The following is a 15,168-nucleotide window of genomic DNA, read 5'->3' as shown; positions in this document are numbered from 1 at the left end:
AGCCTTCATTGTCTGGACTCATTCCGTCATCTCTCAAACTACAAATGAATGGGGCTCTTGTTTTGGAAAAGGTCTTATTATACAGTCAATTCTGTGCTGTTATACCGCATTTGCGTTGGAAGTAGATACACGTGACACCTGCAGATTAGATCCTACAAGAAAGTGCACCAGATCTGACCCTGGACACTAAAAATGTCATCTCATTATTGTTTTTTTATTAATATTTGTAAAAAGAGCACCAGAAAATTGAGCAAAAGAATGTTTTACGAGGGTGGAAGAAAAAACAACAAATATTGTATTAGATTCTCATCACTGTTTGATTATCTGTGCAACATGTAACAAACGGGACAGAATGTGATGTCAGGTTTCTGCTTTTGTAATTGAGTGTTTGCTGACATGCCACGAATGCATCTATATGGTAATTAGGGGCCAATTATTCCTCTAGTTTCAAGGGCAAAGACACTCTGATTATAATTACCATATTCATCATATTATATCTGCCAACATCAACATCTACTGTAACTGCATGAAAGTAGTCAATTGTTTTGAAAATGTCTATTTTAAAAAAACAAACTGGATGCACGTCTGGTATAAGAAAGTATGAATATCAATACATTAATGTCTTTTTAAAATTAAAACATAATTTATGAAATTTCTTTAAAAAATGTAGGGCCACATCTGAAGAGCATTCAAAATGTTGTGTACACTCTAAAAATGCTGGGTAAAATATGGACGAACCCAGCAATTGGGTTGTTTTTACCCAGCGGTTGGGTTACTGTCCAGAAGGTGGGGTTAAACATTTAACCCAACTGTTGGTTGAAAACAACCCATCATGTGTTCTGTCCAATATTTACCCAGCACTGGGTTGTATTTAACTCAGCATTTTTTAAAAGTGTAATACCAAATACTTTACACACAAATCACATTTTGCTTTGTTAATCAGAGTTTATTTTCCTAAATGGAGGGTGCACTGTAAACAAATACAAGTGTCTTTTACTCTAATCTGAGGCAGAACAAGCAGTCGATTCAGCTGCCTCACTCTTCTGGATCCCTCAAAAGTACCAGTTACTGCATCACAAGTATTGAGGGTGACCCAGAGTGCAATGAATGCTTAAAAAATAAGACCCTCTGTCCCACAAGCAGAAGGGACTTGTGTTCCTGTGTTAACAGTGAATAACAGTCTTTTGAAAAGGCTTTGGATACATACAGAAACTCACAACAGCACAAACTGATGCATAAAGAAGCAATATAAACCATAATTATTTACAAAATGTACAATCAAAGCACATTTATTCGTATTATTAATTCTTAATATATATATTTTTTAATGATTACATTGAGTAGTAAGATTTTTATATTGCATTCTAGTAGATTACTGAGGATTGGAGAAGGGGCTGGGGGAGTGGTTAATTATCATAAAACGCAAATGCAAGAAATCCTAAAAATAGGCTTAGCTTTCTTTATGCAAAGTTGAAGATTTAATTTTGGGTTGAAATATGATCCATGAAGACTCTGAAACCAAAAATAGGAAACATTAAAAATAAGGAATATGTCACAACTATACAACAACTAATAAACAAAAAAAAAATTATAATGAAAGATAAAAACTAAATAAATAAAATAAAAATTAGACCAATATCATCAACATTTTGATAAATTAGAATATGCTTTTATTTTCACTACTACTGCAGTTTCTTTAAAGTACAGCCACAAGGGGGCAATTTATACAACTTTACTTTGAATATACTGTAGTTGTACTTATACAGAATTGCTCATTTTTAACATTCATAAAAGCATAATAGTTTCTTGTCTGACATTACTGTATATCCTCCTGAGACCCCCCCCCCCCCCAAAAAAGCTTTGTGAATTTAGTATTTTTTCATGTCATTACATTGTTTAGAGCATTAGAAAAAAAATTAAAATTAACATTTTTGAAAAATTATATTTTATTAATATTTTTTTCGATGTCCTCTATAGAGGACACTAGGACTAAGTTTTCCTAAAAATAAAATGGCATGAATAGACATCAAAAAGGCTAAAACAATGGGATTTTTTTTTTAATCACCAATACATTTTTAGGTTTCAGGATTTTTTTCTTCTAAACTTTGTTTAAGGATGATTCTCAACTGTGTTATAAAATATATAACAAAATTATTTGATATACCATTTTGTTTTATGCAATATGTCTGTACAAATTTCCATAAACTGGTTTTCCCTTTAAAAACAGTGTATCTATACTGTATCTAATTTGCATATTAATGGGTTGCTGTTGGGACAGCATGTTGAAAAAAGAATTGTCATAATGGGAGTAATAATTGGCCAGATTTTCATAATAATATCTAATATTTCATAACAAAATAGATATATAATTTATTTTCCTATTCAATTGTAATGTCTCCCAAAATGCATAATAAACATAATTTTAGTCCTGGTGTCCTCCACAGTGGACATGTATGAAATGATGTCCTGTTTCATAACAGGAAGTCATATTTGAATTTGAAAACCCATAACATTTTCCTGAGATGTTGCTTTATGACAAACAATTAGAAAATTATTCAGATTTAAATGACAATTACAAAATATAATCATATTTCCGTAAGGATGTAAAATGTTTCACTAAATTAAATTCAGCCATCTTTAAAGACAGAGGAGAGGGTGTGGTCCTGGTGAAACTTCCAATCATTTAGTATCTCTATGAAGCCCTGAATGTGCTCTGTACAGGACATCCAGACTTACAACTGTGACATGTGAGGTCTCAGAGAAATTCACTAAAATAGAATGTCCACTACAGAGGCAAAAACTCCATAGCTGGGTCTCAGGAGGATATTTAACTTAATGATATTCAATAGAGCTTATGTAAAATACAATAAGAATGTGAATACAACTTGGAAATATCATCATGACACTTCCAATTTATACCAGCACCCTCAACTAAAATGTCTTTATAAACCCGTTCTAATACATATCTGAGAATGTTGACTGATATTTAATAACGAGAATGAGAAATTATTAATTAAATATACAAAATATAAAAAAGCAATATAAAAATATGCACAGAGATATACGTAGTTCACAGAGGAGGAAGTAAGGCTGCAAACCTCGGTTTTTAATATAGGCCAGTAGACAGTTTCAGTTCAGTCCTGTCAATCACACTCAATCTCATCATAAAGTATGACTATCCTTTCTATACAGCTTCCACAATAACTGACATCTGACATTTCCAAATTTCACAAGCAAGGTTTTAAAGGGAAAAAGCAGATAGGAGGTATGTGTGCTGTACAACATAGGATGTCATGAAAGATTATAATGGCCATAGACGGTAAAACTGCTAACTGGCATTTCACCCACTCATTCCTGTCTAATGGCTGCATTCCGCCCACATTGTGCTCTGGTGAAATGCTGAAAAGGAAAAATCTATGTGCTGAGTAACACATCATAAAGTTCCTGCACCTGCAAGGCCTACGTACGTCTTGCTGATAGTCTGCAGGTGCATGGATGAGAGAGACAAACAAGATACTGATCTTGAATTATATTTCAAGATATCATCATGCCTCTGACATAAAACTTATTGCAAAAATACAGTTTACACCCACCCACTCCATCAGCATTCAGACAGATTGATTGCGTACCAAATATAGATCCAAGCATAAAAGTGTGTTCAGTAACTACACACACCAATCTATAAATATTCCTCCTTAGATTCTTACTCAATTTGCACCCAGCTGGGGAAAGCTTGGTAACAAACAGGTATTCATACTAGCCAATCATAGGCAAGACGATGACCTCATCTGTTGCTGAATTTCAAGGGACCAGTGGAAAATTCCCACATTTTTTTAGAAACACAGAAATAAGAACAGACGGACGGACGGACGACCGACAGACAGACAGACGGACGGACAGACAGACGGACAGACAGACGGACAGACGGACGGACGGACGACTGACAGACCGACAGACAGACCGACAGACCGACAGACATACAGACAGACAGACACAGACAGACAGACAGACAGATAGACAGATAGATAGATAGATAGATAGATAGATAGATAGATAGATAGATAGATAGATAGATAGATAGATAGATAGATAGATAGATAGATAGATAGATAGATAGATAGACAGACAGACAGACAGACAGACAGACAGACAGACAGATATACAGACAGACAGACAGACAGAGACAGACAGACAGACCGACAGACATACAGATAGATAGATAGATAGATAGATAGACAGACATACAGACATACAGACAGACAGACAGACAGACAGACAGACAGACAGACAGACAGACAGACAGATAGATAGATAGATAGATAGATAGATAGATAGATAGATAGATAGATAGATAGATAGATAGATAGATAGATAGACAGACAGACACAGACAGATAGATAGATAGATAGATAGACAGACAGACAGACAGACAGACAGACAGACACAGACAGACAGACAGACACAGACAGACAGACAGACAGACAGACAGATAGATAGACAGACAGACACAGACAGACAGATAGATAGATAGATAGACAGACAGACAGACAGACAGACAGACAGACAGACACAGACAGACAGACAGACACAGACAGACAGACAGACAGACAGACAGACAGACAGACAGACAGACAGACAGACAGACAGACAGACAGACAGACAGACAGACAGATAGATAGATAGATAGATAGATAGATAGATAGATAGATAGATAGATAGATAGATAGATAGATAGATAGATAGATAGATAGATAGATAGATAGATAGATAGATAGATAGATAGATAGATAGATGACATACATTTGCATTGAATCATTGCTTTATTAAATTCCTTCCTAAGTGTCTTCTATCCCTCTTCTGGAAAATATGGTCCCTGAGTTTTATGTAAAGTTATAAAATCAATGTAGCAACTTTCCTGAATCACCAAGTAAAAAGATAAATAAAAGTTTAAAAGTTTTTTTTTTTAAATAACACAGCATTTCTGATGAACACGTCTGTAATTTCAATAAATTATACTGGGACTCATCATTAAGAATGAGCATGAATGCTGAATGCTCGGATGTGAGGACCTTTGTTCAGTTCCTGCTCTTCCTGTCCCCTGTGTGGTGCTGAACTTCTTCATCAGGGGCATTTGCATGTGTAACTTTCTTGCGCTTTTTAGTCTGCAGAGCCACATGAAAACAAAACACAAGATTATTGTTCACATAAAATTATATTACATATCACAAGCACCAGTGTCCCCCATAATGGATGAAACATTGTCACTTGTATGTTGTGCATTGTAGCTGAATAATATAAAAGGTGAGAGCAAAAAGAACTATAAAGGACTCACAGTTTTACTGGACAGAGCCTGAGCATTGATTTCCTCTGATGTAGCCGTACAAGTCTCCACAATATGAAGCTGCTTCAGACGAGTTTTCTCAAGATTGTCAATCTGAGTCTGCAGGGTCTCTGGAAGACATAGACATTACAAAACACACATTAACAAACAACAGTGTAAAAGCAATATATAATAAAATGCACACAACTGCTTCAAACAATTTAGGTCAAACTGTAACCCAAGAGTGATATATAGTGAAATAAATAAATAAAGATTTTGTCTGAATTTCCATTAAAAATATCTAAACATTAATTCACTACATATACAATATAGAATAAACTATATATATTTATAACTTAATAATAGTAAAAACAACTAAATTGTTTACTTACTTAAATTGTTGTTACAAAATATTATCTGAAAACAGAATTGTACTTTATAAGTAAATTATGTTCAGATATTATAAAGAAGAAAATGAAGAGTTAAAAAAAAAAAATCAGTTATCTGTTTTTGCACATAAACTCTTCAAATAATTAAGAAAATAATTGATTGCAGTGGCACCTATTACAGCAGGGTCAACACTGGATAACAGTGATGTGACAGAGTTATAAGCCCCATCAGATGTTCCTGTAAACACACACAAGAAAACAATTAGCTTCAGCTTATTAAAAAATATCACGGGACAAACTCAAACTCACGCTTAATTATGCAAACAATCAATGACTCTTTAGCCTTTAGCAGCCCACGAGCAGATTCCTGTGAATTCTGGGACAGGAAGAGGAATTTCAGCACTCCTCGTTCATCGCACAGATCTATAAGCTCTGAAACACACACATGCACACAGATTTGGATGAGTAACCTTAAGGGATATTGTTTCAAACACGTGTCAAAAAAACTGTCATATAGGCCTAATACGTGTTTACTGTCTCTTTGCAACATTTATGCACGCACAGACGCATTAGTGAGGAGGACAGTGTTAATGACAGTGGTAATGAGTTTTCCATTAGTGATGGGCTGATCCCAGGTAACGTGCCTTACTACATGCCACAGATGTAATCGGACACCGTCGTAGGAGTATGTGCTAAGAGAGAGGTACGCTGGGCTCAACTAACCTCCTCTGACCTGAGATCTCTAGAGCATGCAACAACTCGCCTGAGCTACTTTAAGATATCCTTAGGGGCCATTCACATAGAACTCGTATTTGATTGGACTTGGGGGGAAAAACAACTCCAACTCTTGAAATAAGTAATAAGCGAGATGCTGCGAAAGATGAGAGAGAGCATCATTCAAACACGTCCGTTTTAGCCAGTGTTTACACAGAAAAACGCTGCGTGAAAAAATACTATAGTCATTTATAGAAAATACGATAGTGTTTTTGAACCATACTTTAGTGAAGTACTTGAATTAATTTGTTGTGGCAATTCTATAATTGCTGTGGTAATATAACAAATCTAGTAATATAAACAAATTACGGTACTTTACTGAAGTAAAAACTAAAGTATACTACAGCATTTATTACAGTTTATCAGTTCATCATATTTAAGATTCTGTTAAATGAAAGCTGGAAAAGAACTAAATTTGACTGATTATGTGCTTATGATCATCCACATATCCTCCTGATGTATGAAACATACCCTCGAGAAAGCTGTACATACCTGACTCAGCAAGTCCCAACCTGGTTTTTATGTATTCCATGAGGACAACAGTTGAACAGTTGGTGTTAACTAGGAACTGGTTATTATCTAAATACACAAATATCACATTGATATCAGCTTCTTGTCATTTACATGAACAGATAAAATAAAGATATTTAAGTACACAGATAGCATATTTTGTCAGTTACTAAGCCATATATAAATCTAAACATAGAATGCTTGTATTGGATTGATGTTTAAGCAATGTAATTCTTTTTCAAATTAAAGACATGATTGAGATCCTTACCTCCATGTTTAATGTAAATAAACATTGTGGCAGAGAAGAACTTGACACCTTACTGGCTGCTGTTCGGTTTTTAAGATGCTGCCTGCTGTAGCCGGGGGAAGAAATTAGTGACACAGCAGACTAAGAGTAACGTAATCATCAAGACTGTGATGTCACAATGACATGGAATCAGAGTGACATGAGGAAAAACACATTTAAACTAGAGCAAGAAAGTACAACATTACTCATTGAACGTTACTAAAATGAAATAGCAGTTTTATTAATTATGTACTGTACATACCTTACAAATATTATTTGGTTTGATATTTTTTAAATAAGACATTCATGTATTTTTAACGTTGGCTCGCAACACTACTATTCAAATGATTGGGGTCAGTAATTTAAGTATTTATTTTTTAAATCATACTTTGTTTCAGCAAGGACACATTAAGCTGATCAAGACTTACAGTAAAGGCACTTATTTAATAATGCTAAAGATTTAGATTTCTAATAAAAGTTGTTTCAGAAAATGTCGAACATTCTATTTATTAAAGAATCCTGAACAAAATCATGGTTTCCACAAAAACAACTGATTTCAACATTAATAATAAGAAATGTTTCTTGAGAAGCAAATCAGCATTTTAGAATGATTTCATGTGATATAGAAGACTGGAGTTATGCTGAAATGATGCTGAAAAAATGTAGTTTTGCCATCACAGGAATGAATGCAATTTTATAATATATTCAGAGAAAAATACTTTTTTATTGTATTTATAATTTCTACTGTATTTCGATCAAATAAAAGCAGCCTTGGTCAACATAACCCCAAACTTTTGAGTACACTGATTGAGAAATGTCAACGATTACATTTTTCATCCTTCTTATACATAAACTCAGCAGATATGAGATGAGATATGAATGAGGTAAAATAAACGTGCAAAGGAAAACATTAAAATGTAGCATGTGAACATGTTCAGTAAGAATGAGCTGATAGTGCAGGTGAACAGTCAGCACCACTTTGGCTTATGAGCTCTGCTGTCCTGCAGGCTTCTTCAGTGTTTGGTTCATCTGCAGGCTCTTCGTCAGTGTTTGGTTCATCTGCAGGCTCTTCTTCAGTGTTTAGTTCATCTGCAGGCTCTTCGTCAGTGTTTGGTTCATCTGCAGGCTCTTCTTCAGTGTTTGGTTCATCTGCAGGCTCTTCGTCAGTGTTTGGTTCATCTGCAGGCTCTTCGTCAGTGTTTGGTTCATCTGCAGGCTCTTCGTCAGTGTTTGGTTCATCTGCAGGCCCTTCGTCAGTGTTTGGTTCATCTGCAGGCTCTTCGTCATTGTTTGGTTCATCTGCAGGCTGTTCGTCAGTGTTTGGTTCATCTGCAGGACTGGCCACAGGTGTGGGACCGGCGTCACAAGAGGGCGTAACCTCACACACATCACAGGACGGCTCTGTATAGTCAGGCTCAAAGGCTTCCTTCAGCTCTCTGGAGATGTGAACCCAGCTCTGAGAATATAATGAGAGGGTTACAGTGTATTCAAATCTGAAGAGCACATTTACTCTTAATGACCTCATAGGAATACAGTAGGAGCATTAAAAGAGTGGATACCTCAACATTTCCATCATGTTTATGAAACAAATCCTGTAGGTTCTTGCTAGGGTCAGGCACGACTGGAAGTAAGATGTTCTTTTTCCTGTATATAAATAATTAATGTAATAATAAGAATTATTATAACTCAGGTTTTCTGAAGAGAAATGTAAGATTTGTTAAAGACCATTTTAAGACCAGGTAAAGAAAATTGAAGACATAAAACTATTAATTTTACTGTACATTTTGTAAGATACATTTACTTAGCAAGGAAAATGACAAGAAAGTTGTGTTCGTTTTCTCAGAAAACACAACTTCATACCTTAATTTTTTATCTCAAATAAATGTATCTTGATTAAAGAATGTTTAGATATTTAAACTAAAAAACTAAACAAAAATACAGAGAAAAATATTCATTTTTGTAGTGAATGCAACATTTAATGCCGTGACTTTCTTCTCATATTTAAGACCCTTTAAGGCCCTAATTGTGGAAGGGCGTCTTTTTAAGACCTGCAGAAACCCTGATTACATAATATTATTGCAATAAAATAATCTTTAATAACATCTCAAGTATATAAATAAAACATTTTATGTCTTTAAGTTTTAAGTCTTTTAAACATCTCTCACCTCTCACAATAGCACATCATCAAACCCAGCAGAAACAGCAGAACGACTGACAGAACAGCATAAAACCCCTGCAATCCGCCTTGTCTGCTGTTCCCTACATAACACAGAAACATGATGGGGAAAAAACTGTAAGAAGACAAATGAGAGCAAATCCATCCATGTCCCTCTCTCTGTGCTAGTAGTATCTCACCGGTACCCGACTCCACCGAGTTACTCCAGTCACTCCAGAGATCTGAACCACCGCAGACATCAGCAACAGTGCTCCGCACTTGGAAAACATAGGGCTTGTTCTGTGAGACCTGAGACATACTGTATGACTTTCCTGTCACGTTTGAGGACTGGGAGCAAAAGAGAGATGAAGATGAGACAGTTGGCCGTTTGAATGCAAAATGATCATCATATGATATATATCTCTTGTTTCACCTGTCTTGTGTCTTTCTGGTTGCGCACCATATAGACTACACAGTTTTTTGCGCAGGGGCAACTGCTGTTCCAATGGAGTGAAAGTGTGCCGTCCTGCTCATTCCACACCCCTGAGAGGTTATAGGGTGGGTTTAACTGCACTAAACAAATATATGTACGAACACAAACAAATGAGCCACGGGTTTGGATGGAATTATATCAGAAAATTTACATCAGACTCATTAAACATATCTAATACAATATGGGATAATGGATCATCAGTTAGAGTCATTATAACAAAAATCCTGATAGGGTGATGAGGAACTTAATGGACTCAGTTATTACATGGTTATTTACAAAATAAATAATTAAGTAGACATTAAATATTGATTTGAGTTTAAATTATTTTATTATGCAATAAGAAACACTGTGGAGTGATAGAAGACTGTAGCACAGCTGGAATCTGTTCCCTGGGATAATGGTCTGTTGGCCATATGAAATATATTGGGCCTAAGAGTGCTATGACAAATCGATAGTAAAAATAAAGAGAGAAATAAAATAACAAAATAAAATATTCAACTGGAAGGATGAAGAACTTATGTAAATTATTAAACTACACTACTGTCCAAAAGTAGTGTAGTTTAATATGTGCCCCCCTCCAGCTCTGCCTCCCTCCCAGACGAGCTCAATCACTTTTATGCTCGTTTTGATCAAAATAATAAGGAGATCTCACTCAAAGCTGAGCATCAACCCAGTGAACTGTTGCACTCACCCCCATCCTTGCCAAGTGTTTTGAGAAACTGGTTGCATCCCACTTAAAATCCTGTCTCCCTGCTACACTAGACCCATTCCAATTTGCCTATCGCCACAATAGGTCAACAGAGGACGCCATCTCAACAGCACTTCACTCTGCCCTCACCCACCTGGACAGTCAAAACACACATGTGAGAATGCTGTTCATAGACTTCAGTTCTGCATTTAATACAGTAATCCCCTCCAAGCTGATCTCCAAGCTCAGCCAGCTTGGAATCAGCACACCCATCTGCAATTGGATTCTAGATTTTCTGACTAACAGACCTCAGTCCGTTAAGTTAGATAACCTCTCCTCCTCCATCATCACCCTGAACACCGGCGTGCCACAGGGCTGCGTACTGAGCCCTCTCCTGTACTCCCTCTTCACTTCACCCATGACTGTGTTCCTGTTTATGGCTCCAACACCATAATTAAATTTGCAGATGACACCACGGTGGTAGGTCTGATCAAGGATGACGATGAATCAGCCTACAGGGATGAGGTGCAGCACCTGGCTGTGTGGTGTGCCACCAACAATCTACAGCTAAACACCCAGAAGACAAAGGAGATCATTGTGGACTTCAGGCGGACTAGGAGTCATGCACACACACCCATCTACATCAACGGAGCTGTAGTGGAGCGTGTGTCGAGTTTCAAGTTCCTTGGCATCCACATCTCTGATGACCTCACCTGGTCCCATAACACCTCCACTCTGGTCAAAAAGGCACAGCAGCGCCTTTACTTCTTAAGGAGCCTTAAGAAAGTTCACCTGAATCCCAGGATCCTTGTGGAATTCTACCGCTGTACCATTGAGAGCATACTCACGAACTGCATCTCAGTATGGTACAGCAATTGCTCCGCATCTGACCGCAAAGCACTCCAGCGGGTGGTGAAAACTGCTCAACGGATCACCGGCACCCAGTTAACTTCCATTGAGAACATTTATCATAAGCGCTGTCTGGGCAGGGCAAGAAACATCATCAAGGATGCCTCTCACCCCAACCATGGACTTTTCACCCTCCTTCCATCCGGCAGGCGTTACAGGTGCCTACGCTCTCGCACTAGTAGGCTCAGGAAGAGCTTCTTCCCCGAGGCTGTGACACTTCTGAACGCCACACCACCAATCTAACTCCTGCACCTGCTTATTATTACTGCACTGGTCACAGTACTTTACTCACATGCATTTGCACTACTCATATTTTGCACAGACTGCACATTGTCAAAGTTATTACACTATAAACTGTATAAAGTTGTTACTATACAAAGCACAGTAAACTATTTCTATAAAATATTGCACTACTGCTATTTTGCATAGAATACATTGTTCTATCAATATTTTGCACACTCATCCAGCTGTATTTATTTATTACCACTGTTCTCACGTTTCTGCTGTTCATAATGTATATAATCCTACATTGCTCTGTTCATAATGTACATACAATCCCTACATTGCATTCCTATTTATATTCTGTATATACTCTGCTCAATACTGTATATAGCAATTCCACTGTACATTCTGTAAATCATATCTTCATTTACTCTGCACTTATATGTATATAAAACACTATATTCTTGCACTTCTGGTTAGATGCTAACTGCATTTCATTAGCTCTGTACTTGTACTCTGCATAAATGACAATAAAGTTGAATCTAATCTAATCTAATCTAATCAAAAGTTTATGTTTGGTAAAGTCTTTAAATGAAGTCTCTCATGCACAGGGCTTCATTTATTTGATCAGAAACACAGGAAAACAATTATATTATGAAATACTACATTTAAAAGAACCAATTTCTATTCTAATATATTTTAAAATGCAATTTATTTCGGTGATGCAAAATCTTCAGTGTCACATGATCCTTCAGAAATCATTTTAATACGCTGATTTGCTGCTCAAGAAACATTAATTATTATTATAGATGTTGATAACAGTTGAGCAGCTTAATATTTTTGTGGTTATCAATTTTGTCAGGATTCTTTGATAAATAGAAAGCTCACAAGAGCAGCATTTATTTGAAATTAAAATGTTTTATAATTATTATAATAGTTCTAATATTACAAATATTTTTATTATTACTCAACAAAAACAAACAAAACAAAAAAGCTTACTAATCCCAATTTTTCAAACGGTAAAAACGTGTAAATTCAGAAGAATGTTTTGAAAGACCATTGAAATGCTGTAAATCTGTTCGTTTCCTTACCTTTTCTCTGGAGGGAATCAAATTCTTTTGAAAAAATGTGGTTTCTTTCAGTGGATATATTTGTAGAAAATTGTGTAAACCTCAGACCAGGGTCTTTGAGAGGAATTCTGCAGCCTACAGTGTAACTGTGCTCCATTATGTATTCTGGACAGTCTTGTGAGGGATTATGCAGAAATCTGACGAAAAAACGTATATCATCAATATTAATTATATATATATTAGTGTTGTCAAACGATTATCCAAAATAAAAGTTTTTGTTTACATAATGTGTGTATATATAAATACAAACACATGCATGTATTTCAGAAATGTTTTATATTTATATATTAAATATTTATTTACAATATAAATTATATGAATATAGACATGTAAATACTTTCAAAATATATACTGTATGTATGTGTATTTATATATACATAATAAATATACACAAAATACACATTATGGAAACAAAAACTTTTATTTTGTATGACAGCACGAACACACACACACACACACACACACACACACACACACACACGAGAGCACAATTACAGAACAACCTACAATTTCCTAAATTTCAAGGTCACAGATTAGTCCTATTTGAATTGATCCTAACAGGAGTAGAAGGGCAGATTTTTTTAAAGCATATTTCATAAATGTATTCTGAAGCACAGTATAAAAAACAAATCAGATATTTGAAAAATAACTCTGATCAAAATTAGAGAACACTTGACACCTCCAAGTTATTGGTGTTAATTGTGTCACTGGATGTGAAAACCCAGCTAAAGTCATTTTTTTGTGATTTGATATTTTCTTCATAAAATCATCCTTCATAAGGTTAAGAACATTCTGTAAAAATGTAACCTTGATAGCTTTAATATTGACCGAGTAAGGCCATGTCAAAGATTGAAATCATAGTGAAATTAATGGTTGAAATCAAACTTTGATGCTTGTTATCTTGTAAATTAGATTTTGAGACTTCAGCCTGGATTTCACAGACAGGGTCACAATTATAAGCCAAACCCTATTTAACTGGCAACATTCATCTAATTTTCACTGATATTGCAAGATGGCAGGCTGCTCTAAAGTGACTGAAACCGTGCGACAGGAGGTTGTCCAGATGAAGGCCAAAGGGATGACCTTTTCAGCCAGTGCACTGTCATTCCCAATCTGTAATTTCTCCAAAATTGCAGCTTTACAATGACACTATAATTCAAGTCCCCCAAAAAGGCTGGCCGTCCATGTAAGAAATTCAAGAGAAGACATTATAATGCGGAGACAAGGTAAGGACTGTAAACGCACTCTCCAGTGACCAAAACTCTCATCAGCAGAAAGAGTCAAAAGGCTAGTCTAACCTTTGCTGAGGAGCATGTTGTGTGGACAGAGGAGAACTGGTCCAGAGTTCACTTTAGTAATGAGAGCAAGTTTAATTTGGTTCCAATGGGAAACATTTTGTTCTTCGTCAAACTAGGGAAAGACTGAAGCCCAAGTGCGTAAAGAAGTCAGTGAAAGGTGGAGTTTTCTACAGCAGGAGTTGGGCCTCTTACACAGATACAATTATACAGATACATAGCAGAGTGAATGCAAATGTTTATCAGAACCTACTTCAGCAACATTCAATACCTTCCCTGTAATCTCCCAATCGGCCTACAATTTTCATGCAAGACAATGCCCTTGTCACACTGCAAAGTGCAAAACAATTCCTTGAAGCCAAGAACATTAAAATAATGAAATGGCCAGCACAAAGTGATGAAAAAAAATCAAGTATTTATAGATTGTTGTCTAATTTTGATCTCCACTGTATATATATATTTGGGACGAATGTAGGGAAGGTGAGTGAAATGGGCTGTGACTTACGCACTGCTGAAGGTGTAGTTCATTGTTGGTATGTTTGGGTGCCAGAAGCACTCCACATACTCGAGGTTGATGATCGTACACCGCACACCTACATGGGCCAAGATGATTCAAAGTCATTCATGTAAAAATTCATTAATACATTTCTTCACTTCACTTTTTTTTTTTTTACTTTACTTTTGAATTAGTTTCCCGCAACCCACATAGACATAAAACTAATCAGTATCATAATCTCAAACCTCAAGAGCATCATCACAACCATCATACACACAAATGACATACAAGAGAAAAACCGTGGAAATCCCCACTAAAGCCATCCAAACACATCTCTCAATTTTTGTCTTTTAGAAAACCAAAACTAAATGCAAACATAATCAGAATCCTCTAATACAAACTGCATTATTATTAAGAATTATAAACCCAATCTTGTGATAAATCATTTGCTCGCCTTTAGTATTTAACCCCATTAACCATAAAAACATTATTCAGTACAAA

The 15,168-nt window shown here is 35.9% G+C and overlaps 1 protein-coding gene across 1 annotated transcript; it reads right to left on the bottom strand.

The window, feature by feature from the left end:
- Nucleotides 1-7,503: 7,503 nt before the first annotated feature.
- LOC306883621 (cytokine receptor common subunit gamma-like) lies at nt 7,504-14,190 on the bottom strand (the record flags this gene model as incomplete). The annotated part of the gene is made up of 7 exons (XM_079438983.1): nt 7,504-8,735; nt 8,839-8,923; nt 9,445-9,538; nt 9,635-9,782; nt 9,868-10,007; nt 12,838-12,990; nt 14,175-14,190. 7 exons carry the CDS (start codon nt 14,188-14,190, stop codon nt 8,214-8,216), a joined length of 1,158 nt encoding a protein of 385 aa, XP_079295109.1. The 3' UTR covers nt 7,504-8,213.
- Between the last annotated feature and the right edge of the window lie 978 nt (nt 14,191-15,168).

Source organism: Barbus barbus (assembly GCF_936440315.1).
Source record: "Barbus barbus genome assembly, chromosome: 17".
Taxonomy (NCBI): Eukaryota; Metazoa; Chordata; class Actinopteri; order Cypriniformes; family Cyprinidae; genus Barbus; species Barbus barbus.
The sequence above is the reverse complement of the archived record's forward strand: the minus strand, read 5'-3'. Positions and strand labels throughout refer to the sequence as shown.